This window comes from Bison bison, unplaced genomic scaffold (assembly GCF_000754665.1).
Source record: "Bison bison bison isolate TAMUID 2011002044 unplaced genomic scaffold, Bison_UMD1.0 scf7180017864033, whole genome shotgun sequence".
In the NCBI taxonomy this organism is placed as follows: domain Eukaryota; kingdom Metazoa; phylum Chordata; class Mammalia; order Artiodactyla; family Bovidae; genus Bison; species Bison bison.
Window position 1 is genome coordinate 3,636,248 of NW_011494605.1, and position 27,459 is coordinate 3,663,706.

Genomic DNA, 27,459 nt, shown 5'->3' on the forward strand with positions numbered 1-27,459 from the left:
AGGCAAGAATACTGGAGTGGGTTGCCATTTCCCTCTCCAGGGGATCTTCCCAACCCAGGGATTGAACCCAGGTCTCCTGCACTGCAGGCAGACGCTTTAACCTCTGAGCCACCAGCAGGATTCATGTAGCAAAGTGAAAGTGAAAATGTTAGTAACTCAGTCGTGTCTGATTCTTTGCTAACTTATTTGGGGCCCACCAAGGCAATGGCACCCCACTCCAGTACTCTTGCCTGGAAAATCCCATGGGTGGAGGAGCCTGGAAGGCTGCAGTCCACGGGGTCGCTAAGAGTCAGACACGACTGAGCGACTTCACTTTCACTTTTCACCTTCATGCATTGGAGAAGGAAATGGCAATCCACTCCAGTGTTCTTGCCTGGAGAATCCCAGGGACAGGGGAGCCTGGTAGGCTGCTGTCTATGGGGTCAAGCAGAGTCGGGCACGACTGAAGCGACTTAGCAGCAGCAGCAGCAGGCTCCTCTGTCCATGGAATTCTCCAGGCAAGAATAGTGGAGAGGGTTGCCATTTCCTCTGCCAGGGAATCTTCCCAACCCAGGAATCAAACCCGGGTCTCCCACATTACAGGCAGATTCTTTATGTAGAGACTGTAGTAATATCAGTTAGACATAACATAGGGGAAAATGCCTGCACAGTTGCAAACTGGATGTTAACTAAGAATGTTTCTAACCCCCAACTCTTTAAGATTTGGTGAATTTGGTGTTTATTTGTTCCCTAAGCAAAAGATCCCTGTCTTACACTTCTCTTATACCTCCCACAGGTCTATGCACAGTTTTTGTACAGTTTGTTGATAATAATCCAGCCTGACAAGGTCAAGGGACAAGAAGTATGTAGCAGAAAAGTGCAGATAGATCTAGAGGATTTATATCTGGTACAACCATTTATGTGACCTTGAGTAAGTTACTGAATCTGAGTCAAAATAGCTTCCTAACGTGTGAAATTGGACTTTACCATTGACCTTACAGAACTATGGTTAAGTGGGATAATGTATATATAGAGTGAGGATTAAATGAGCTTATATATAGTGGTGTTAGAGAAGACTCTTGAGAGTCCCTTGGACTGCAAAGAGATCAAACCAGTCAATCCTAAAGGAAATCAATCTTAAGTATTCATTGGAAGGACTGATGCTGAAGCCGAAGTGCCAATCCTTTGGCCACCTGATGCGAAGAGCTGACTCATTAGAAAAAACCCTGATGGGGGAAAGATTGAAGGCAGGAGGAGAAGGGGACAACACAGGATGAGATGGTTGGATGGCATCACCAACTCGATGGACATGAATTTGAGCAAGCTTCGGGAGATGGTCCATGGGGTCGCAAAGAGTCAGACATGACCACAGTGACTGAACAACACATACAGCATCTGACACACAGTTGGGGCTTAATTAATGATTGCAATTGCTGTGTGTGTGCGTGTGTTTTAAAGCAGTATTGATAATCTTGATCTTAGCTACTGACTCTCTGTCAGTATTTGAATGACAGTTCTAAGAATAAGGAAGATGCCTTTATTGGTAAAAGAGGTGGAAAATGGCCGTGGTTTCCTTAGCTGCTGCTGCTGCTGCTAAGTCACATCAGTCATGTGCAACCCCACAGACGTCAGCCCAACAGGCTCCTCTGTCCCTGGGATTCTCCAGGCAAGAACACTGGAGTGGGTTGCCATTTCCTTCTCCAATGCATGAAAGTGAAAAGTGAAAGTGAAGTCGCTCAGTTGTGTCCGACTCTTATCGACCCCATGGACCGCAGCCTACCAGGCTTCTCTGTGCATGGGATTCTCTAGGCAAGAGTACTGGAGTGGGTTGCCATTGCCTTCTCCGGCTAGACCCCCTAAGGTCACTCTGATTGGATCACAAGTTGGTAAGGGCAATACGCTACAATCTACTTACAAACTTTATTAACATTCATTTTTAAAGTGAAATCTTGCTTACCTCTCATTTTTCTATTGAAAACTGTGTGTTCACATCATCAGAAGGTCATAGAATTTTAGAGGTAAAAAGTTCAAATAGGGTCAGGTCCCCCACATTTTCACAGAAGAAAAAAAAAGCTACAAATATTATACCACCTGCCTAATAACCCATATTCTTCATAATCCCAGACTAACTGAGTCTTATTCTTAATTTACCTACATTTTATGATTTACGTATGACTGTCTGCATAAACAGTGAGGAAACAGATGTATTGAAAATCAGTCTTTTAAGAATAACAGCTAACATATTTAAATGTGAATAGGTTTTGCTTTAAGAACTAATAAGAGTTATATAGCTTTCATAATATCCAAATAATAAATTTTTGTTGCTGTGGTTGTTAATTAAGTAACTTATCTGAAAACAGTTCAAAACCTCCAATACCTTATTTGATACTGGGACTGGGAAACATAATTTCTCAGATTGAGACATCAAAGTCATAGTCTCTTTACTGTTCATATAAACTTGCCTCATTCTTTCCTTAGTTGAGATCTGTCGAGAAGTATGTTAAAGAGGACTTTCTTGGTGCTGATCACATACTGAGGAAAGGAAAGATACATGAAAGGTGACAACTTATTAGGAGGATTTTAAAAATTGTTGTGGCTACAGGCTGAATCAGTCAACAACAGATAAATTAACAGATGGCTGTTTAAAAACCCCTATAGTTAACTCTGTATTTGTAAGTATATAAAATTGATACTTTTCTCTATTATGATAATGCAACCAACCAAGTACAAAGATACAAACGTATGCTGAAGTAAAGGATACCAAACCTATTCCCTAAAAAACTACCTAAAAATCTATGAAACAGGAGTTCACCTGATCCCTCAACTCCAGACAAATAGTTATTTCCTCTTTCAATTTTTGGTGGCATGTTTGGCAGATTCAATTACTAAGATTATTGGGCACCAAAACCGCTTTTGACCATCTATGTAGACTGAAAGGCAAATATTGGAAAAGTATCAAAGGAATCAGTTTCCATAGGTGGTTTTAAATGACTGACCTAATATGTTTCTTTTATAGTTTCTCTCAGCATTTTACTATCAGCATTTATGAAAGAGAAAAATATGCTACAAATGGCATAGATGACATGATTAGCAAAAATTCTTCAGAAACAACCACTAATATAGAAATTATCAATACTGATGAAGCAATTAAGAAAAATCTCTTGAGATCTTATCAATTTCAGGAAAGAAGAAAAGCAAATGATATGAGGGGGTAAATTACTTTAAAAATATTTTATTTGGGGAATGTCATCGTTTTTGAATTTGTTTCATTAGATAACTCATGTTTAGTAATCTATATATATAAATTGAATCGAGTATCTCTGGTAGTCTGAATTTCCTAAAATACAAAGATAACTAGCCATTGGAAGTGAATATTTGCACAAAACTATACATGGGAGTCACACAAGAGGTATGGATTTGGCAGTACAGCACAAAGGGGTGAAGGCTTGGTATGAAGCTCAAACTTTATATATCTTGAGAATGCAACAATTCTTTTAATTCTATGACTCTCAAAATCAAGATCCCTACAATACTCAAAGCACAGAGTTCAGGAGAAAGACCAAGGAAAATGCCAACAGAGTAATAAGAAAAGTCTAGTGCATGAGGAAAATGGGATTTGATAAAAACTTAAGTGAGCTTTTGGACTGCCATGTCAACAGTATCACCCTGCACTGTTCTTTTGTAACAGTCTTCATGCAGACTGTGAAAACAGACAACTGTATCTGAGTTAAACACATATTTCTTGAATAGTGTTAATTGTTAATAGATGAATGTCAAGGAAGTAAAATTGTTTTTACACAAATGCTTGATTCAGATACAATGCATGCACCTCCAGACAGTTATGACTGCAGTACTAGGTAGTAGTGTGGGAAGTATCCAAATCAGAGTTTAAAAAGCTTGTAAAGTGGGAATTTAAAGTTATATCAAAGAACACTTTTAAAAGGATAATTGTCTATTTTAAAAAGAGTAAAAAATGTATCGCAAACAGTTTAGTCATCATCTATATACAGACTGGCTTCTTTTCTATTGAAAGAGACCATCACCTTTTATTCTCTCCCTCTTTTCCTTCCTTTCAGTACTATTAGGAAACTATTTACAAGTGCACCCTTGGACAATGCTGAGCAGTAATTATGACTTGCTGACGAAGAGATATGAACAATTACTGAGCCCATTTTGAAACCCTACACTAATAAAGTCATTAGATGCTGCCCCTGCCATGATCCTTCTAAAAGCTTCTGAAGTTACAAGAACACACAGCATTGTTTGCAGGGACAATTGCTGCTGGCAGAATGCAAACCTTGAGTTAAACCATGCTGCAAATTGATCTTGACATTCTGTTAAGACCGCCACTAAAAATCAAAAGCAGAGGAGAAAAGGAGAAAATGAGTGGGTAGGATGTAATCATGGAACAGGAGGGGTTCCTCCTCACCTTCTCTCCTCCCTCTTCACAAAACAAACCAGGGAGAAAATGACAAACTCTCCTGGTGTTTTGGAACCTTTATTTTAAAGCATTAATTAAGCCTTGACCTGGGATGTTTAGGATGGCAATACATTTCCTTTATAAGGATTTGGAAGGAAAATGTGTCATAAAGGAAATAAAGGAGTTTGGGGAAAATTATATGGAAATCTGGCATGAAGGCACTCTGGAAGTCTTAATACTCTGACCATAACATGTCCATCTGTTTTTATCAGCTACTTTGCAGAATCTATATCTTTTCGTAGGGAAGCAGCTGGAAATTAACACTCCTTGTGTCCCCCAAGGAGACACCACACCTGGGCTATATTTGCTGGATTAAATGGAAGCATAGGGTTAGAGTAACATGGTCAGCTAGCTTCAGCCAGGCATGAACCAGCAAGTAGTTTGGAATTAAGGGTAAGCCACTGTGATATGGCTAATTACTGAGATGGAAAGAGCAGGCAGACAACCTACTGATAATAAGAGATTTAAGCCAATTAACTCTTGCCAAAGATTAAGTAATGTGGAAAACTATTACTTGAATATCAAGGCTAACAAGTACCTGTCAGCACAGCAGTGTAAGTCTACAGTGACCTATTATACTGCACCCAAGGGCATTAAGTTCAAAAGCTAACATTGATAGGCAATAGGATTGTCTGTGAACACTGGTACTAACTGTGTAATGCTACATATGTTACACGTAACCTGTGTAACCCAGGCTCTGTCAGTAATTCCTAGGGTTCTATCTGCAGCTATTCTGAACGCCACTTAGAAATAGTGTGCAATGCCTAATTTAACACTTCGTGGCATGTACACTGATGTGACAAACATTTTCATCTCAGGAACTTACATATAAGCAGCTTGTTCTTCAGCACTCATACATTGCTGATGACCCAGTTTGCACTATCCTGGTCAAATTCAATGTTTAAATTTTCCAGAATGAGATAATCTAAAGCAATATCTATACTGGATGTACCAAGACATTAGCCACATGGGCCTATTCAGAACAAGTGATATCCATTAACTTACTTATTACTGGTTAATATGGGTGGTTTATTGTGCCACACGTATTACATGGCTTTCCCTGATGAAACAACTTTGGTCCAGAACCTGTAGTTCAAGACCAAGGGCACTCACGTGTCAATATTCCCACTACCCAGTCCCAAATAGCTCTAATAGAGCTTTTTATATAGTTCTATGTATATTTAATTATGATGGTGCCCAGATGGACCTTTGTCTAGCCTCTTGACATACTGTACCATGAGGCAAGTCCACCATTCTTACATATCCAATGGGCATATTTAATCAATGCCACCACCAAAGCAGAAGGTTCAGAGTACCATCCCAAATGGCCCAATTTGAGAGACCAATTGCTTTAGAGGTATCACAGAGACTTGGTGAGTCTGGGGGAGAAACTTTGGAACCAATGGATAAACTCATCTTGGTTAGAATTCAATCCTCTTTCCAGATGGCCAGCAGGTGCCAGGGGCACTCGAGCTGAGGCCACAACAGCCTGGGGTACTAATGTTAGCAGATGATGAGGTATTCCTTCCAGCTATTTTTAGTTCATTCTCCAAGGAGAAGACTTTTGAAGGCTTTTGCTTTATTATTCCTGTTAACGGCTGTTGGGGAAAATCATACAATTAGAGGGATATGGTAGCATCTGCGATGATATTTCCACTATCCAAGCTCATCTCTCTTATTCATTATGTTTCAAAAATCCTATTAGAGATTATTGGTTTAATCTATCAATAAAACACATATTTTAAAAGGTACTTTAATGCATTGACATTACAGACATAGCTCCCTTGGGAAGCTGACAACCTAACAGGGAGATAGATAATAAACATTCCATATAATGAATGCCATCAGTACAAGTTAGTACAGTGATACTATGGCAGTATACAGAATGTGCATTTTTACCGAGACTGAGGCAAGGGAAGAATGGGAGTAGACGCAAGGCTTCCTAGAAGTGATATGTGTTCTGAATTTCAAGAAATTATTCTCTCATAGACCATCCACTCACTATATTATGCTAAAAATATTTTTGTTGTTTATGTTTATTAGTTAAATCTACCATGGTTTTATACATGTTACAAGTCCAAAGGGTTCCTGATCTCTGCTCCACTGTCTGCCTATAAGCAGATGCCAATACCAGCATGAATTATTGACAAAACAACTTCTTGAGATCTGTCTATCCTGATTGGTTGGCCTTAATGTTCAATTTGGTTCAGACCACACTGGATTACATTAGCTGGCCAACTCCTATCTTTTCTCTCCTCCATAATTCAGATAGCTAATTATGAAGTTTAAAGTACCAATATCCTTTTGTAAGAATAGCAACTCAGTAAAGTAAGAATGCTGCTAATATTAAAAAATCTCTGAAGAGAAAGAGTGAAAACCTATTATCACCTTCTGTGTGCCATCTCTTTCAAGTCCTTCCCTTGCTCACTCAGGTAGAGTGACTCAGTATGAATTTCATCTATACTCCCAAGGCACCCTGTATATATTTCATATTACATATTAGCTCTTATGTCAGTCTTACCTACTAGACTACGAGTGTTTTAAGCATTAGCACTGTATCTTTTCCAACTTTTCATCCCCAGTGCATAGCACTGAGCCTGGTTCATATTAAACATTCAGTAAATGTTTGAAAAGTGAAAGTGTTATCACTCAGTCTTGTTAGACTCTTTGTGACCCCCTGGACTGTAGCGTATAGCCATTTCCTTCTCCAGGGAATCTTTCTGACTCAGGATTGAACCTGGGTCTCCTGCACTGCTGGCAGATCCTTTAAAACATCTGAGCCACCAGGGAAGCAATAAATGTTTAATAAATGAATAAACACGGAGCAATATATACCTTTCTTAAGATATTTTAGCCACTTCCATTGAATTACAAGATCTCTTTGTTTACTATTATCTATTTGGTTTTAGCTTTTTCTTTACAGTTATATCCTACTGTTTTTATCAGGATCATTGTTTTACTGGGTATTTGGGAAATTATATCCTCTAGCACCTTTCAAGACTAACAAGGGCTTTCTGCCTACTGCTTTAAGAAAAAATGGCTCTGAAATGCAACTATACCTGGCAGCCAGTAACACTATATAGAATTTTCTAAGAAAGAAACTTCCATTTAGATATACAATACTGAAATTATAAGCAACATTCTTAAGTGGAATTAAATGAATACATTCAATTTGTCAAATTCTTATTGAGTTTCTTCCCCAGAATTTTGTAAAGTGCTTTGTTTAATGAGACAAATAAAATAAGTCCTTCCAGAAGATCATGATTTAGTGAGGGAGAATAGAGGCAAGTAATCACTACTGTTAAAGTCTGATGTTTTAGTTAATATTTGGACTGTTCCACGATCAATCTAGAAGTTATTCTAATTCATTATACAGATATAGATTGGTTAACTTAAGTATTCAGCTTAGAAAGTTAATAGAATCATTTTGGAAGGGGGAAATCCAAACCATCTATATCTTCAGTGGTGTATACCTGTGACATTCTATAGAAATCTGTTTCTTATTTATTCTAGTTTGTTAATGAAATCAGGCATTCTGGATTGTTAGCAAAACCAGGATATCTAACTTATAATATCAATCCACATTCATATTCTTGTAACTTAACCATTCACTTAGTTCAATATCCTTCACTTAAAACAGAAGAGATTCACAGTAAATTATGGAGGACTGATGTTTCTGTAGGTTTAATCCCTGTATTTCTTAAGCAAAAATAAAATAGTTTGGCAAGTCCTTTCCTGTCTTGGGCATCAATGTCCCCAGCCATCATATCAGAGGACAGTCTCATAAAACCACTAAGGAAGCATCCAGACTAAACAGCTTATAGACATCACAGATATGGAAACTCAAACCATCACAGAGACGGAAACTAAAACTTTTATTTAGATGAATCTATGGTAAATGGTAAGAAAATTGTGGATAAAGCCAAACTCTTTTGGAGGGTAAAACATCAGCCTAAGTAATTCTCTTATAATTTTGTATATCAAAAGGAAATCTACTTTTACTCTTTTGGAGTAAAAGTATGGAAGTATGGAATGGAAGAACATTCCATTTCAGCAAATTTTCATCTTGTGTTTGTAGAATGTGAATTTTACCATAGGCCTTAACTGTAAAAATGAGCAGCCGTACACAAACAGTAGCAACATAATTTTACTTATTACTTTATAGAGATAAATGTAATACCTTAAAATAGTATTTAATTTGTAATATGGATAGAATTTGACTTTGAGTAAGGATGCCAAATATTTTAAATCCCAGAAATTATGTTTTCTCCACATTGCCTTTTTTCTTGTTCCTATGTTTATTAAATTCCTAGATGTTTCTATTTACTGTTTAATATCATTTCTTTTTATATTCATAACAGTAACTTAATAATGAGATGCCACATAAATGTAAATTGAAATATCCTATCATACCTCATAGTTGGTCTTGCAACTCCTTGAGAAAGAGCTCTAAAGCCTTAAACAAGGCCTTTATTTTGTGTTTCAAAAAAGTGTCATAAGGAGTTAATAGGACACAGCTGTACTGGCTCTTTCTAATAAGCAGCTTCTGTCGCTTTGGTCACCACAGGTGTCTCTGTAACCTGCAAACTCTTATTACTAGTGTATCAAAGTTGTGCTACTTAACAGACTTCTTTAGTAAAACATAACAAAGCAATTACATGGCTGTTGATTGCCAGTCATAAAAAAAACCCTCAAACACTGCTTTTCAAAAGAAACTACACTGCAATTTTTTGTCATTGTAAAATAAAAGGAACTAAGGAATTAAATGGAGGATAGAACAAAATAACAGCAGGTAGCCTGCTGAACTTAGCCACTACAGATGGTTTAGAAATAGTGTTTCCTTCTCCATCAAGTTGTGGATAAAAGGAAAGGAGGAGATTCCTTACTGCCAGTGAATGGCAAAAGATTTAGCCAAGTCTCCAGTCTATGTATTTTGCCTCATGAAAGACCTTCGATGCTGCATTTTTATCTGTTTTTGGCACTGCTTTTCATCACCTTTAACTGAGTGTGAATAATAACCTGATTTAATTTAAACAAATACAGGTGCTAAAGGTTCTTTATTTATGTATAACAGGGAATATTTCCAAGGCAGAACGAAGTCATCCTATGAAAATTCCTAACCATTTACTTAAAGAAATGAAGTATTAGATGAAGAAATTGCTTCAACATTCTTTTGCTTCACTTTTAAGGGAAGAATCATCTTTCTTTTCAGATTCATATTACATAAAACAAAGTCTGAATGGTGAGCAAAAATTCAGTGAGCCATAAAATAATAAAAAGACAAATCAGATGATTTCCAATTGTTCTACAGTCATTTAAATCATGTAACTACAATAGGATTGCCTTGAAATGAATTAATTTAATTTCCATGTTCATAAACCAGGAGGCTGTGATTATGATTGTGTTAACACCACCCAAAGTTGCATCACAGGATGTTGTGGCCACATGTGTAATTAAATACGATGAAATATATTTCAGATGGTAAACTCAAATAGGCAAAATATGAAGAATTATTCATTACTTACAGATATTATGATTAACAAACAAAGTAAATTTATCCTGACAGCTAGGAAAGGGAATTTTTTTTTCCTACTGAGAATATGGATGTATTGCTGGCTGTGTGCAAAAGAATGTGTGCAATAAAGCGATTACATCAATTAGCATATGCTAGAGTTAAGCTATTACCAACTCCACTGGACTGGTCCAGAATGTCCTGCCTTCATCACTGGAATTATTAAGAAAGTAAACTTACTAGTAGGATTATACATTAGATTTTCCTTGTATTTCCTGAATATTACTCGAAACAGATTTTTAACATTCAACAACATATTAGAACATTAGAAAATACAGTACAAAGAAACATGTTTTATTATTGAAAAAAGACAAGAACAATGTATTTTGGTTTTGGTTTTTGGGTTATTCCTGAATTTAAGAAATCTTTTATTAGTTAAAGTATTTTTTCACAATTGTAAATAACTGCATATATTAACTACAACAGTTTTTATCTAATTAAATGTAATAATAGAAAAGCTGAGGATGAAAATGTTTATGATGATAAATCAAATACAATGATGACTTAAAAAAAAATAAAAGCCCAACTTATAACTTATGAACAACAGTATTACCTTGCTCTGTTGGCATCCTTTGTCAGATCCCAAGCCCAGGTTATAAAATTTTGACTCAGATAAGAGACAATAGATTCAGCACAAAGCATTTGTGAGCAGAACACGTTGGTTAATACACTTTCATCATGGTGGAGGTAGATAGCAAGAAGCTTTCTCTGAAAAGAGGAGAAAAGATTGATGAATTAAAATATCCACTAATGTAACCTTTCTTGAATTTTGAAAGGCACAATCAGTCAATACAAACAACAAAGATAAAAATTAAATGTTATTCCCTAAGAGTATCTGACACCTGGAGCTCCTAAAGCATCTACTAATATGAATACATTTTGCTTCGGATGATTATACTCTGTCTTATAGACTGCTGTCACAGATTCCTGTTAACATTTGCAAGCCTATCTCAAGCATGAATCAAAATAGGATTGCATTTTCTTTAAAGGAAATGTAATTACAATTCTTCATATTTAGTACATACTTTATAAGTAAAGGAAAAATTAATTCTGAGCTATTCAACAATACAGAGAAAAAAATACCGATTAAGATTGAATGCGAAAATCTCTTACATATTTTTTATGTTTTTAACCTGAACACTGAAGAGTCTCTTCTACTTGAAAGAAAAAAGTCTGAAATAACTTTTGTTTTAGCTCCACAGGTAATTTCAAAGTCCTTAATGTTTTCCCATGTCAAAGTCCTTACTTCAGAACATGTGATTGATATCCACTTGCTATTTGAAAGGATGATAGAAAAATGTTTACTTCACATGAGTTCTTTCTAGTTTATATTTCAGAAAATATCCAATGTAGTTTCTCATATAGAAAATTATTCTTTCCTTTTTGCCTGATAAAACTTGCTTTCAGGAAATGACATTTGTTCTTTTAAATGTACCCTCTGTCATAGCTAGATAATCAATAAAATAACTGAAACTAAAAACTGATATTGAGCAATATAATTTGCAAATGTCAGCTTTAACCACAACAATGGTTGTTAAAGAACCTAAATTGTCCTTAACTAATTTTCTGGTGCTACCCTATAGAAGAGCTGAGTTTAAGAACAGCCAGTTACCAGGAAATGGAAAGGTAAAATATTATGATAAATACACAAACTAATCTGTGAAAGTCTGGTGAAGGACAATTTCAAGGAAGCTTAGAGTCCTTCCCCTCATATTGAAAAAGAATGTGATGATGAAAAAAAAAAACTGCTGTGTAGTAAGATGAACAAAAGAAGGGTTTTTATTATAACTCAGGGTTTTTATTTATTTAACCCATTCACAGAAGAAGGGTTCATGCTGATGAACATCTGATGCTTGGAATTATGTTGATAGACAATCCTAATAATAATAATAATCATTATTTTCTTCAAAGGAAAATTTTGTACTAGATGAGGGTAGCCAGAAGTAGATGCTTCCAAAATGAGTGTTAGTTACACACCCATTATCTACTTTAATCCCTAGAATAAACCTGTAAAATAGTATTCTTAACTTTATTAACCTATGAGGAAACTGAGCTTTAGAAACCTGACTTATCCTAAATTTCACAACTAATAAGTAAGTATTTTATCTGGGATTGGAATCCAGACTAACTGACTCCAAGCCTAGTGTTCTTTCTTTGATACTGCAGAAGTAGCAAAGACCCCAACTACACTACACTCCAGGCTTAAAGAGCCTGTAGAGTATTAAGGCACCAGATGCTCACACATCAGTACTTTTGGAGCCTCAGAGACAGCATGTAATGTGAATAAGGGCAGAACTCCTGAGTATAAGTAGCTCCAACAGTAGCTGCTTCCAGGTGTCAATTTATTCATTCAACAAGTATTTGTTAAAATATTCTTTGTCTCAGGCTCAGCAGGAAGCAGTAGTGCTGAAACATCGAACAAGAAAGGTTTAGGGTTTTTTCATCTATGTTGACACCTGCATATAATAGTAGCTGGTATCTAGGAAGTCTGTAATCAGATACATTGTGGGAGAGAGATTTATCTGGAAGATTCCTACTCAATCTTTAAGGCTCAAAGTAAATGCCTCTATGAAGCCTTCCCTGATTCTCCAAGGCAGTGTTATGTGCTTCCTTTTTGGGCCTCTATCTCTTCTGTTATAATTGTTAACCAGTTTCCCCTCTAAACAAAGTCTCTCAAGGGTAAGGACAGGATCTCTTTTGGTCTTCTTTGCACCCCTAAGTTAGCACAGGTCTCAGCATATTTGAGGAAAGAAACAGGAATGCTGGTATGTATCAACGACAGCCCTCTGGCAAAAAAGACACCAAATGGTAGCCAAATCACTCTTAGTAAACGCATCTAGAAGTCTCCTGCTTTAGGGGTGGGAATGTGAACCCTGCAGCACTAACAAGTCCTCTTCCTAGAAGCTCTCTAGCCCAACAGACAGAGAGATGTCAACCTCTAATTCTGCTTGACTGTATCTCAGCAACTACATTTAAAGAGACACTGGGAACAAGAGAGCCGTCCATTTTTGAATCAGCATATTTTTAACCAAACAATAGCAATGGCTATATCTTTAAAATGCTTATTTCTCTCAAGAACACTGCAAGGGAACATTTAGACTTTGGGAAAGAGATTAGCAATTTACATTGCTATATCACTGATTTAATTTGAATGCTCTTCCAAAACAAACACACATATACTGAAGAGGCTACTAAGAAACCCAACATGGAGAGTTCCCTATAAGTGCAGCCGACCATGTTGACTGAAACTAAACTTGGAAATCCAGGGCACTAATGCACAATATCAAGCAATAAAAAGCATCTCTTTGGCAATATTTAATTTAAAAAAAGAAGAAAGAGGCAGGCGAAGATCAGGCACTGTCTGTTTTGGAGGATCAACCATTCTGCATTTCAAAGCATTGGTCCCTGCAATATCCAGGTTACTGTGCTAGAATCTCGACTATTATATCGCGGTTGTGAGAGGGAGGGCAAAGATGTGTTTACTCAGTGATTAGGCCCTTAGAATAAGCCTCTAGCTCCTAGAGAGACAGCTCACCACTTATTCATTTGGACCAATTCACAAAGCCTAGGAAGATTAAACATCCATGCTGAGAAGACAAGCGAATGCAGACGGTGAAAAAGAAATAAAAATTCTTTAAAAACTCTGAGATGACTTCATTATTTTTCCACAAGGAAACTTTAGGAAAGTGTTTAGTTAGAGAAAAACCCACATTGACCTCTCTCTAAACCCTTAATCTTCCCTTTGTGGTGGCGCTGCTTTGTGGTGAGCGACTGGCTCGCCTCGCCCCTCTTTTCACTGGAAGCTGAGAGAAAAAAGGCTCTGGAGAAACAGTTTTCGTTACACGGACACAAACCCCTGACACTGTTAAACATGAGATGCCAGGAAAACACACTTTAAAAAAAAATTCTTACTTTAAGCTCTAAACTGTGAGAAAGGAGATGATACAAAGAGTATCAGAGAAGGATCTTCAGGTTGGGGGTATTCCCATAGTAGCTTTCAAAAGAAAAACTGAAAAATCTTAAAATAATCTTTTCTCCCAAACATAATAACGCTTTCAACTTTCAACAAATTTTTTTTCTTCTGCTATTATGACAGTAAAAATAGGTAAAATGTTAAGACTTAATAATATGAAAATGCTACTAAATTTTGGTTACCTAAATCTCTGATTAAACTATAGGCACCTAAATGAAACCCCCCTAGACTCAGATTTCTGATTACTTTATTGACTCAACTAAACACCGGCCAAAACAGTGAGAACTGGGTTGAGCATATCAGAAAACTGCTTTTGTGAAGAAAGGGCATTTAGTACATAGAAAAAGCATAGGAAAATGTTTTGTTTTCCATTACTATAACCATTTTTCCCTTTGGCCCATTAATAATTCAGTTCAACAACATTTACAGAGTGCCTATGTGTTAGGCATCGAGAATATAATGATGAATAAAACAAAGTTCCCTTGCTCTCTAAAAGTTGGGGGTCTGGAGGGGATGGCAAATGCGGAAAGCAAAGTTTTAATTGCAGTGTTACATGAGAAGCAATAAGATCAGGGCATTTAAAGAATGTACATTTTATTTGCCCTTTCTAATTTGGCAGAGAAAGTGTAAGTCTGGTTGAGGAAAAAGGCAAGCAGCTTAGCTATATTCTCCTCAGACTCCCTCTTTGTGATCTAGGTTTTGGTAACACAGTTAAAGGAAAGCCTCCAAACATTAAAGTAACAGAAAAAACTGTGCTAAATCCAGTTTTGCCACTTAACAGCTGTGTGATTATGTGGGCAAGATGTAAAGATTGTGGATATAGTAGGTAAAATACCTATTTACAATATGTGGCCCATAATAGGTGCCGAATAAAATGCAGCCGTTAGGTTCAAGATTCTGAAAATATCCATGCAAAATAAAGAATTTAAAGGCCATTTCAAGATAAATTATAGCCATAAAAATACAGTTTCTTCATTCCTCCTACTAGTGTTTGGAATGCTTAATTGTGTCCGCAATTTCAGGGCTTCACTAATCTTCATATTCAAATCCAGGTGCTAAGGTACTAAGTTGACCCTTAGAAAATGCCAAGGTGACAGCAACCAATGTGACCTGGCCCTGAGCTACAGTAGCTATTGTATTTAGACACTCAGCATCACCGAACTACAGAACATTAGGGCTGGAAGAAATGAGCTGGCTATGTCTCAAAATAAGCCAGGCACAGAGCAGACACTCAGAAAATATTTGCTGATGGACTGAAAAGAAAGTTGTCTAGTTTCTTTTTAGGTACCAGAATATCCATAATTTGTGTGTTCAACGATTTTAAAGTTGATATGACAAATAATTTCTAGAAATGGTATTTCATAGCTTTTTCAGGTATAAGAATTAAAATAAAAATACTTATCTTTGTGTAAATTGGGACCCAATTTTATTTCTCTATTTTCAGTTTCCCTTCTCCTTTTATATCATCACCATAATAGTCAGAATCATCACTCTTCTTTTAAGTTTGGGGGTGGTTTACTGATACAAGCCACTGATAAAATGATACAACAGTAAACACTCTTTTATATTTTACCTAGATTGATCAATTATTAACATTTCACCATATTTGCTCATTCTTTTCATGTTTCTGTCCCTGAAACATTTAAAGCTGCACATATCATGACACCTCCACTCTACTTTAGTGTCTGTCTCCTAAGAAATAAGGATATTCCCTTACATAATCATTATTTCTTTACTCACATCTAAGACATTTAATATTGTTTACAATATTTACAACTTAATATTGTACAATTATCTAATACAGAGTCCATATTCAAATTTCTCCAGTACCTCAAAATGACCTTTGTAGCTATCTTATTTATTATTTTAAATATAGGCTCTAATTAGTTCACAGCCAGTTCTAATTAGTTCATCCAGTTCACTGCCCACTTCCACAATCTTGTTCCTATATATGGATATTCATAGATCCAGCCAGCATTCAACCAAGACTCAAGCACATAGTAAGAACTTTGGCACAGCAACATGAAGCTACATTGTCTGGAAACAAATTCCTGCTGTGCCACCTCCCAGCTCTGTGACGTTGAGAAACCTATTTCTCTTTTCTGTGCCTTGGGTGACACATAGCTTTGGAAGTCCAACACTCTTAGATGGGAGTGGTGACATGACTACTATATAGAGGGGGTCCTTGGGTCTAGGCATGAACAACAGACAGGCTGCTTCTTTATGAAGGTGATATTTGAGCTGAAATTTTAACTTTAGGTGATAGTGGAAAAAAGGAAGTGGAAAAGGATAGTGGAAAAAAGGAAATGAAGAGTGGAAAAGGCCCTGTGATGTCAATGGCCTGATATATTCAAAGGACTCCAAGCTAGTAATTTTGAAGAGTAAAGAATCAGAGTGCAGACTGATTTTGGAGCGAATTGTGACACTGTCTTTTTTTTTTTTGCTCCTAAAACTGAGTTCAGGGACCAACTGATAGCAACCAACTAGAGAAGTTCCGGAAGAAAACAGCCACCTAGTGAAGATGAAGAGATGCTAGGATGGTATCTTTTCCCTCTTACTTCCTAAAGCAGATGTTGGAATGGCACTCTTGAAGACACAGTATATGTCTGAGATGTCTTTGAGTCTCACACTGGGAGATTGCTCGTGTGAAAGTCATAAGTTAAACAAACAAACAAACCAAAAAGCCTAAAGCAAAATTAAACTCTCTTTGTAAAATAAGGTAACAAGTGTTCACTGGGTACAGAGCTTTATCAGTTTGCATTGTTCAAACTGTATTACTCAGGTCATAAAATATCTTTGAGAAAGATAAACATGTGTCTAAAGTTCTTATGAATAAGGAAATTGGAAGCCTGGGACTTCCCTGGTGGTCCAGCGGTTATGAATCTGCCTTCCAATGCTGGGGACACAGGTTTGATTCCTGGTTAGGGAATTAAGATCCCACAAGCCGTAGGGTGACTAAACCCACGAACCATAACTAGATAGCCAGTGTGCTGAAACTAAGAACTAACAGTCAGAAATAAATAAATAACTGTTAAAAAAATAAACTGGAAGCTCAATTGACTGGCTGTTACAGCAAACTGTTTTTACTTTTCTTTTCTGTGAAATATTTACTTATATTGCTTGCCCCTGCTGGGTCACTGTCTTCTTTTAATTGATCTTTAGAGTTCTTGATGGGGCTTCTTGTTCTTCATAAGCGTATATGCTAGAGAAAGTAAGTTCCCAATACTTCTAATAAACTTACTGGGCAGGCCCTGCTTAACATCAGAGATACTTTGAGTTTCTTAATATAGTTATTTATAAAAGACTGTAAATGACAAGGCAAATATAAAACCAACAGATTCTACTGAAATGCTTCAGAGGAAAGAAAGGTCAGAACACATTAGTGTAGGTCTATGACAAAAGCAGTATTATTCTCTGTTTTGTTAGGCACTCCAAGAAGGGTGTGGGAGAAACAGGATACTAGAAGATACACATGTATAAAAAGGTATACAAAAGCTAAGAGGCTGTGAAACGCAGGAGTCAAAAAGTTTGTAAACTACACTGCGCTATTATTGTACTATGATTTTCTAATCATTGCCTGATACTCCACAATTACACATATACAAACATACACAGTTGCTCAGTCTCTGCCACCAATTTTTCCCTTTCCATCCATTCTATTGATACAAACTGCCACCACAATACTTATTTCTTTGACAGTGTCACCCTCTTCTTCAGCACTTTTAAAAGCTAACTACTACCTCACAATAACAATAGTCTTTAGCTGGTATTCACGGATTTCCATGTTGAAACCCCAGTCTACTTCTCTATTTCAGTCTGATTTCTTACTGCTCCTTTACGTGTACCAATTATGTAGGCCAATTCATCTCCCCTAGTACGTGCATCTGAATAGCTTGGTTACTGTGAAGGTAAGGATTCATTATTCCAAGGTGGGTTAATTGCCAAGGTACTTTAATCTCCATTTCAGAGAAAATTTTGGCTTATATAGTCAGTTTCAGGTTCCAGGTTCAAATCCAAATCTGCCTGATTTATTCAATGTCCATCTACTAAAAGCAAACAATCTTAAAGATGTTTCACAAACATTTTGAAGATGTTTTGCTTATTAATTTCTTGTTAACCTTGTGAGGTATGCGCTATAATACAAATTTTTAAGTTGATGCTCAGAGAGATTGAGTAACCTAATTTTAATAGCACATGGCAAGTAAATGGGGGCTCAGAATTAAATATAAGAATTCCCATTATTTCTCTTTCTACCGTACTCTTTATATTTAAATGAAAATGTTTAAGATTAGATATGGAACAAACTTCTTAAATTTATGAATGAAATACTTAAGAGATGCAATTTAGCTTTTTATCCTTTACAAATAGGTAGTATGAGTAACAGATACTTCCTAGGGACAAGGAGGGCTCCTTAAGAGAAATGATACAAATATGACTAAAGCCCACTAATAAAAATCAGCCTTGCTTTTCATATTTTAATAAATTTTACCTACACAGCTTTTTGAATATGGTTATATGGCTCTCAAAAAATGGTGAACAGCAATAAATCGAGAAGAATGCTTCACACAGCAGCGTATCTTAAAACTAATTAATTTTAACTAATTTAAAAAATAATTTTATTATAAACATTAAAGATTTTTACAACTTTAATTAGGTAGATCTGATAACTCAGAGAATTAGAGGCAAATTCTAGATAAGCTAACTATATACTGTTTAGTGGAAATATCTAATTACAGAACAGCATATTTCGTATGGCTGCACTTCTATAAAACCCAGCAACATTTTTACTGATGTATATGTTTGGAGACTTTTCTTTTTTAAACCACATTTAAAAGTGCTTATTTTCAGGTTTAGGATTATGAGGTAACTTAATTTGCTACTTTAAATGTATCTGTATTCTTTTCTTTTAACAAACATTTCATTTATATGAAAACATACTTCAAAAATTATACTAGCATCATAGTTCTTATCTCATACATGTGCCAGATGCTATCCTAGCTGTCATAAAAAATTACTCTAAAGACACTGTCTGCCTTTAAGGAATTTAAATTGAAAGGAAAACAAAGACATGATGAACAAACTGCATATTTTCCAAAGCACAAATTGGTCTGTTTGGCTGATTTTTCTGGATGAGAGAGTGCTAGAAACTTATCAATTGCAGTTCTGGCTTCAGATTTGATTAGTGCTTATTTCTTTTTAAAAAACATTGACCAGGGATGGTTTTTAGGTTCTTAACTTGAGGAAGTAGAAACAGCACTACCTTGTTGCTTAGCTGCTCAGTCGTGTGCGACTCTGCGACCCCATGGACTGTAGCCTGTCAGGCTCCTCTGTCCATGGGATTCTCCAAACAAGAATTCTGGAGTGGGTTGTCACTTCCTTGTCCAGCACTACTTTAAAATGGGCCAATTTTTTAAAATGAGTGAAATAAAACCTGATAATGAACAAAGTACTGTTAGAGCAAAGCATTCATTTTAGAGCTATAAATGCTCAAATGGGTTCTCAAGATTCCTTTATGGAACTGTTCTTAAAGTTAAGAACAGTTTTTTATTATTTTTTTACTCATGTACTGCATAAAAAAATCAGTTTTGGTATTTTTCAGATTATTTTCCATTGCAGGTCATTATAAGATATTGACTATAGTTTCCTATGCTATACAGTAAACTTTATTGCTTGTTGTGTATCTATTTTCTGCGACCCATGGACTATACAGTCCATGGAATTCTCCAGGTCAGAATACTAGGGTGGGTAGCCTTTCCCTTCCCCAGTGGATCTTCCCAACCCAGGAATTGAACCAGGGTCTCCTACATTGCAGGCAGATTCTTTACCAACTGAGCTATCAGGGAAGCATTTATGAGGAGATCCCACTTAATCCTCAAAACAACCATATAAAGTAAATACATATTATCATCAACCCTTCTTTTTTCTAGATTAGAAACAGGCTCATTACTTGTTTGGGAACACAGAGTTACTAAGTGGGAAATCAAGAATTAAAGCACTGGTTTCCTTAATTTATGTGTAATATTTGGAAACAGCACTGGGTCTGAAGTGAAGATCTAAGGAAGTATAACAAGATTACTGCTATCAAAGCCCAGTCTCCCAAAGGGCGGCTGGAAAGGAACAATCTTTCACCTGGGACATAAGCCCTGGCACTGGGATTTTTACTGCTGTTGATTTTTAGTCACTTACAAATGTCTAATCATTCTCTGGGGGGCTTTGTGTTGTGAAGAGATCTCAGGGACAGCAGAACTGAGAAAGAAACTTCTTTAGGGGAAAAAGTCCCAAGGAATCATGGGTGTGGCTGGTGGTAACTTCTGCACTATAATTAAGGAGGCAAACCACTGGCTCTTCCTTATCTATAGATAAAATGTAAGCTTCATTCAACAAATATTTTTTAAACACCAGGTAATGCTAGAGCATCACAGACCCCTCTATGCTCCTGTTGATGTTCTTGGCCTCATCATACCAGGCAATCCAACTCTCTGTCTTGCATTGTTTCGCTCTCTGTCTTATTTTTTTGGTTGTACCTTCCCTGGTAACTTAGATGGTAAAGAATCCACCTGCAATGCAGAAGACCCAAGTTCAATCCCTGGGTCAGGAAGATCCCCTGGAGAAAGGAACGACAACCCAACTCCAGTATTCTTGCCTGGAGAATTCCACAAACAAAGGACCCTGTCGGGCTACAGTTCATGGGGTCACAAGCAGACGGACACGACTGAGCAACTTCCACCCTCAATTACAATCTTCTGGTATTTCCTTATGACCTTCTTTTTGTTTAGAATTCTATTTGCCTGTTTTATTTATCTTACAAGATTTAGGTCAGAAGTACCTCCTCTAGAAATCTCCCTGAACTTCTAAGGTCGATGAAGTACCTCTCCTCTTTGCTCCTATAGCATTTTACATTTATAGCATTTTATAGATCTATTTATATATTGTTTTATCTTCCTTACTAGGGCTTCCCAGGTGGTGCTAGTGGTAAATAACCTGCCTCCAATGCTGGAGATATATAAGAGATGCAGGTTCAATCCCTGGGTCAAGAAGGTCCCCTGGAAGAGGGCATGGCGACCCACTCCAGTATTCTTGCCTGGAGAATCCCAAGTACAGAGGAGCCTGGAAGGCTATAGTCCATAGAGCTGCAAAGAGTCGGACATGACTGAAGTGACTTAGCATACATCTTCCCTACTAGACTGTGGACACATCAAGGACAGGAAACCTCTATATCCTAGGTCCTTAAATAGGCATACAATAAATATTTATGGCCTTCAATTCAATCAACATCCCTAACAGTTAAGGGCAAAGAAGAGATCATAAAACCGATTAATCCATTATCAGAAGTCAAAACTTTCCACAAAATACTTAAACACAAGAACTTAGAATACCTGTTTCACTGAAGTTGGAGCTCTGCTTTGAACAATATTGTAAATTTCTCATGAAAAAGGCAGAAAGAACGTGAGTACCCTCACCAAGTGCTCTCAAATGAAATCAGTTTGAAGCAGTTTTCATTAAGATGGATTGAATGTGTATCGTGAGAAACACTTTATCAAATGTAGTGTTTTACTTAGTGATTAACTATATACCAGTTGATGAAGCTCCCCAAATCCTTTGTAATCCCACCACTCCAATAAACATTTAATGAGTATATAAGTTCAAAAAGCCTAGCAGAGGATTTAAACCTTCAATCTTGTTTTTATTTACTCTTGGAACTCAATTTCTCACTTCAAGTGAAGATTGCTGGTGCTCAAGGCTCATCTGTTGCCCTGGTAAAATTAATGTGTCTCCCACAGTTTAAATTAAACATGTGATGTTTAAGATGAAAGAAATTTAGTAACAATCCCACAGTATCGGTCAAACTTGCCTTAAAATGTTTGAACATAATAGGAAAACTCCTTTCTTAAAAATGATTCATTCAGAAGTTTTTTAAAAAATATCAAAAACAATTTCTTTTAACTTTCAAATGTGCAGTCTGAAAGAAGAGATGAGTTTGATAACTGAATACAGTAGTTTAGCAGTTAGCACTGAAAAGCTTCTCGAAGTAAGACGGTATAGTATAAAATACACTTTTATACGTTCAATCAAAAGAACATCTGCACTTTTACTTGGCCTCTACTGCTTACCCTTGATTTGCCTTTGGTTAAGTAATGTAGTTTTCTGAGCTTCATCATCTCTACAATTGGAATACTGATATTATGTATCCCTATCTCACTGGTTTGTTGTGGGGTTGAAATGAGGTATGTATGCATAGGAAAAAGCTTCACAAGCCATAGTACACCATTAAACCTAAAGCAGTAGTACTATTTCTATACTTTCTAAACCATTGTTTTTAATTTTAAAAGAATCTGTATATAATTTGGTTGATGACTAAAATAAATGTTTCTTCTCAGATTTAATTTTGAATAACTTATCCACTATGCAGATAAATCTTAAGTTTAGAGCAATGTAATAAATGATACATAAACTGCTATTGATCTTCAACTTGGAAAAGAGAAATGAAGAAAGGAAAAAACCCTGGATAAGCAGAAAAAGATAAAGATAGTTTAGGAGTCCAAAGAAGTCAATGGATTTTGACATCAATCTAATATAAAACAACACATTTAATTACATGAACCAATACTTTCAGTTGTTAAAATACTAATTCACTAATCAAAAACAATCAATTGTTTCATTAGAAATACCACAAATTATTAAGAATTTATGTTCCTCTAGGGATCAGCAGTCTGAATAAATCCAAATGCCAATTTACTGTACAAAGACATTCAGTAAAAAGTTCTTTCATCTATTACATATTGTATATTTAAATAATATATCATCACTGAAAGTTATACTGTTTCTAATAGCTTTTAAAATGGAATTCAACAGATGACTATGCCTATTTGGGAGCTATATTTAGGTTATAAAAGACGCTTGTATTTTCTGGTTACTCCAACTGCTTAGCAATCTTGCTGGAAAGCAGAGACAAATTAACTCCAAATACATTCATACCCAGGAATGAATTGAAAAATAGATTATTTTAAAACTATAAATATTCTTTCAAACATATTTATGTTCAATAATAAGTGATTGTTTAAATACAATAACATCACCATACAATGATGGACTCTATAACCATTAAAAATCTGATTATAATAAAGTATTCAGCATTACTTAAAAAGCATTCTTGCAAAAAAAAGAAATTCACCTGAATCTAACAAAGCTTTAAGCCTTAATATCCATTTCTCAGGAAATACAGTGATAGAGGAACAAGTTAAATAATATCACAAGGAAACAATCACACAAATCAAGAATTTAGAACAATTTGTAATCATCCAACATGATTTCTTCACAAAGCAAATGTCATAAAAACAGGAGGTGGGGAATAAAGGGGGTGTTTGCTTAAAAGGGTATAAGAAATCTAACTAACAAATATAATTTGTTATCCTTGACTGGATCATGGTTTCCCAATCAACCAGTGAAGTTTGAATATGCACTGGATACTAGATGATGTTAGGAAGTTATTGTTAATTATGTTACAAGCAATACTGGTATTGTGATTCTGTAGGAAAATATCATTATTTTTGAAAAGTGTATGCAGCTATTTTTATGGGTAAACTATGCTGTCACCTTGAAATGGCTTAGCAAAAATAATGAATACATAAGGGTATCCTAACTTATGCAGTTTGTTTCAATAATTTCAAAAGTTTAACTGCTAAAACTTAAAAAAAATTTGCAACTTTAGATTTCTTTTATATTTGCTTTTATGAATTAAAATAATAAATTCAAAATTATTTCTGCTCCAAAGTTTGCCATTTTCAATCAGAGGGACTGAAACAAAAATTTACCATAAAAATTTATTAATCAAAATCATAAATCTAATAGCATAAATAATGTAGATAACTAAATTTCAAATGCTGCTTCTTTATAAGTATGTAGCAGTTAAACTTTTGAAGTTATAAGGCTTAAAATTCCATTAAAACTTTAGGATGTCCTGTATATAAAGAAGCAAATATGGGGTAAAATTTTAGTGATTATTAAGTCTAGGTATAGGTGATTTGAGTGTTTATTGTACTATTCCTTTACTTTTTCTGTATTAAAAATTATTTTAGTAAAAGTTGAAATATTATAAAATAAAATTAAGGAAATGATCATATAATATTAAAAGGTGAAAATAAGCTGTTTTAACAGGATTATAACATGACCAATTTCTTGTTAAATGTGTAAATGAGTTCAACAAAATATATAATAAAAATATGGAAAGAACATATATCATAAAGCTAATCTGCATTAGAATGTATTCTTTGTGCTTTTTAGTATCTTCCAAAACCTGTATAGAAACTATAACACTGTATTACTGTAAATATGTCTTCAAATATAAAATCCATTTAATATAGTTTTAATAGTTAAAAAATTGATGGTTAAAACAGACTTTACATGGGCTATTCAACTATTCTTAGGGTAAATAACAGTTTATATTTCTTAATCTACTTCACTGAGCTGTCAATGACAGATTTAAATTGATCACTAATTACTGTCTTAGAATTCCATTTTTCAAAGTTGTTTTAGATGAATTTTTCTTTACGTCATAAGTAGAAACTAGAAATTCCAGAGCCATCCTTGCACTCTATTCTCAAAATTCCTAATTCTAAAACTTTTACTCTAACTCCATCTACACATTAGTCCTTCCTTCCTCCCTTTCTTCCTTTATTCATTAAACATTCAGAGTATTTACCTAACCAGGTGAAGAGCAAGATGAAAGGTATTCTTAACAGTAAGGCACCATTAGAAAAGAGTAAGATTACGGGGAAATACAAATAGTACACTACTACTACATTAATTAAGTGTAAGGCAGGACATGGGAAAAGCTGAAGCTGTACAGGTAGGCAAGAGCCAGATAACTGAGGCCTGGACTGCAGTGTCAACATATAAATAGAATAATCACATAGAATCTTCTTGCTCAAAATATAACTACTGATTTCTTGTTACATATTTCAATCTTCTTGATTTTAAGATCACAAAGCTCATTTCTGTATTCAAAGAAAAATCTTTTTGTTGTCTAAAATGACTTTTAGGCAAAAACATTACAGTTATTAGATATATACTATTAGAATCATTTGGGGAAAAGACTGAAGGACAAATCCTTTAGCAAGAAACTGTCAATCACATAACTAAAAAGAACACAAGTACATAGCCTGGTCTCTTTTAAGCATGTCCATCCCTTTTTCCCCCTTAAAAAAGAAAGAAAGAAAGAAAGAAACCCTATTTCAAAGCTTGACAAAGTCTTCTGCAAAAGCCAGTAGTACTCTTATCATACTACTGCTCTCTGACTGAAATGGGCATCTTGGTGATGATTAGGTTGGGAAATGAACCAAAAATCAAGTCTTCAATCTGAAAAAAGAGGAAAACATTAAGCATTGCCTCAGGCCTGGTGGTAAACCTACGGGATGCATTGTTTAATTAAAAAAGGTAAATTGCACTTACATCTCGGGCTTTCACATAGAAGGCCTCTTGAAAAGCTGCTTCTAATGAGCCAATAAAAAATACAGGATGGCAGTCACCATATCTATAGGAAAAATTGTGTCTATTAATTAAAATACATTTCAAATTTACTTCAAGTTTCATAAGTCTAACCAATAACTTTTAAGTAAATGTTGGGGCTAATGTCTCTTTCAGTATAGACAAAACATTGAAGAATTTCTTTAAAGGCGTCATTAGTGTTTTGAACTCTTCTTGGCCTTTAGAGATAGATCAGAACACTGGAATTGTAAGTACATCAAGCAAATGGACTTAGTAAGTGCCCCATTGCCATTTATAAATAGTAATTCCTGGTTACCTATTTCCCTAAGATTTTCTGATTACAACAGCCTTAACTTTCCATTTTAGTTCATTTATTCTGAAGTCCAACACAGAGAGAAAAGATGGTCCCTTGCTAAGTTTCCAAATTATATTACATCAGAAAATAGAACTAAAGAGAAATATCATTTACATGAAAATTTAGGTTTAAATATTTAAACACCTTAGGAGAATCTCAAATACACAGAAAAATTTGTATTAGACTATTAAAAGAAGAAATGCTAAATGATTCCAAAAAAATTAAAAGATTCATTTACATTTAAAAATGTTTAATTGTCTTTTTATCCAATAATTTAAAAATATTTTGTTTGTCCTAGGATATACTAAAAATTAGTATCCTATACCTAGTCTTTTTGGACTTCCCTAGTGACTTAGCAGTACAGAATCTGCCTGCAGTGCAGGAGATGTAGGTTTGATCTCTGTTGCGAAGATCCCCTGGAGAAGAAAATGGCAATCTACTCCACTATTCTTGCCTGGGAAACCCCATGGTCTGAGAAGCCTGGCAGACTATGGTCCATGGGGTCACAAAAGAGCTGGACATGACACAGCGACTAAACAACAGCAGCCTAGTCCTTTTGCAAATATCGTCAAGATATTAAATTAGTAATCCATTTATTATGCTTCTATAATGACATAGAGATAAGATAAATACATCTCTGAAGTGGCATAAGTAGTTTATAGTTATCTGATTGGAACACTCTATATTCACTATCAGGACTATATTTATAGATAAATGTATACTTTAAATACTTTAAGGATAAATTTTAAAACAATCTATGATTAAAGTTGTTTAAAAAAAATCACAGTAGCATTAAAAGAACATTAATTTATATAGTTAATGTCCTAACCCTACCTTGAAGAAAACTCTGCTGTAAATTGTAATAAGGCATCTCCTTCATTTTCTGCGTTTTCTGGCACTAAAAAACAAACAAAAGAAAAAACAAAAACAAAAAACCAAAACAAATAGACACAAAAAACAAACCACATAACATCTAATCCCACATATAAGAAATATATTTAATCAATAAAGAGGAAATAAAATTAAATTTTCGCTTCTGTGATATATCTGAGAAGACATTTTAACTCCAGCTACATTAGAAGATTTCATCAAACCTTAAAAAAGAACCCCCAAAAATGTCAAGCTCATGAATTTTTGAAAACTAACTGACACAGTCTTGCTAGGTATTCAAAATATGTGCCAGTCATCACTTATGATTTCAAAGTTTTCTTGAAAATGACATCTTGTAATTAAATTATATAAAAAGGCTCTCAAATTAAAGACCTAATGGGAAAAATCAACTTTATGTAAATATCACATCTATTTCTGCCCATAAAGGTTTCCTAATTTCGGAGTAAATGAGTCATTTATGTGCTTAGTTTAACAATCATCTTGTATGTAGTATCACTTAAGATCCTACACTGCATCCTGTCAAGTGCAAGTGAGGGAGATGGTATAGTTTACTTTTTTCCCTCCAAAGATGGGTGAATGGAAAAATAATATAACTGCTGATAAAACTGGTATCTCTAATAAGATGTGTGGTGATAACTACAGTCACAAAAAGTACAGCTATTTTATCAACTTCCAGGCTTCAAGTAGATAGACGAATTCATACATGTGAAACAAAAGTTACATTC

General features: G+C 35.2%; 1 protein-coding gene across 2 annotated transcripts in view; it reads right to left on the reverse strand.

The window, feature by feature from the left end:
* The window catches only part of FAF1 (Fas (TNFRSF6) associated factor 1), a 489,357-nt gene that overhangs the window by 121,522 nt on the left and 340,376 nt on the right, over window positions 1–27,459 (reverse strand). For both annotated transcript variants that reach the window (XM_010834447.1, XM_010834446.1), the window contains exons 11-13: window positions 26,678–26,741; window positions 25,453–25,534; window positions 10,585–10,739 (exon numbers count right to left, since the gene is read on the reverse strand). In XM_010834447.1, coding sequence (XP_010832749.1) covers window positions 10,585–10,739; window positions 25,453–25,534; window positions 26,678–26,741 — 301 coding nt within the window. The remainder of the gene's footprint in view (window positions 1–10,584; window positions 10,740–25,452; window positions 25,535–26,677; window positions 26,742–27,459) is intronic.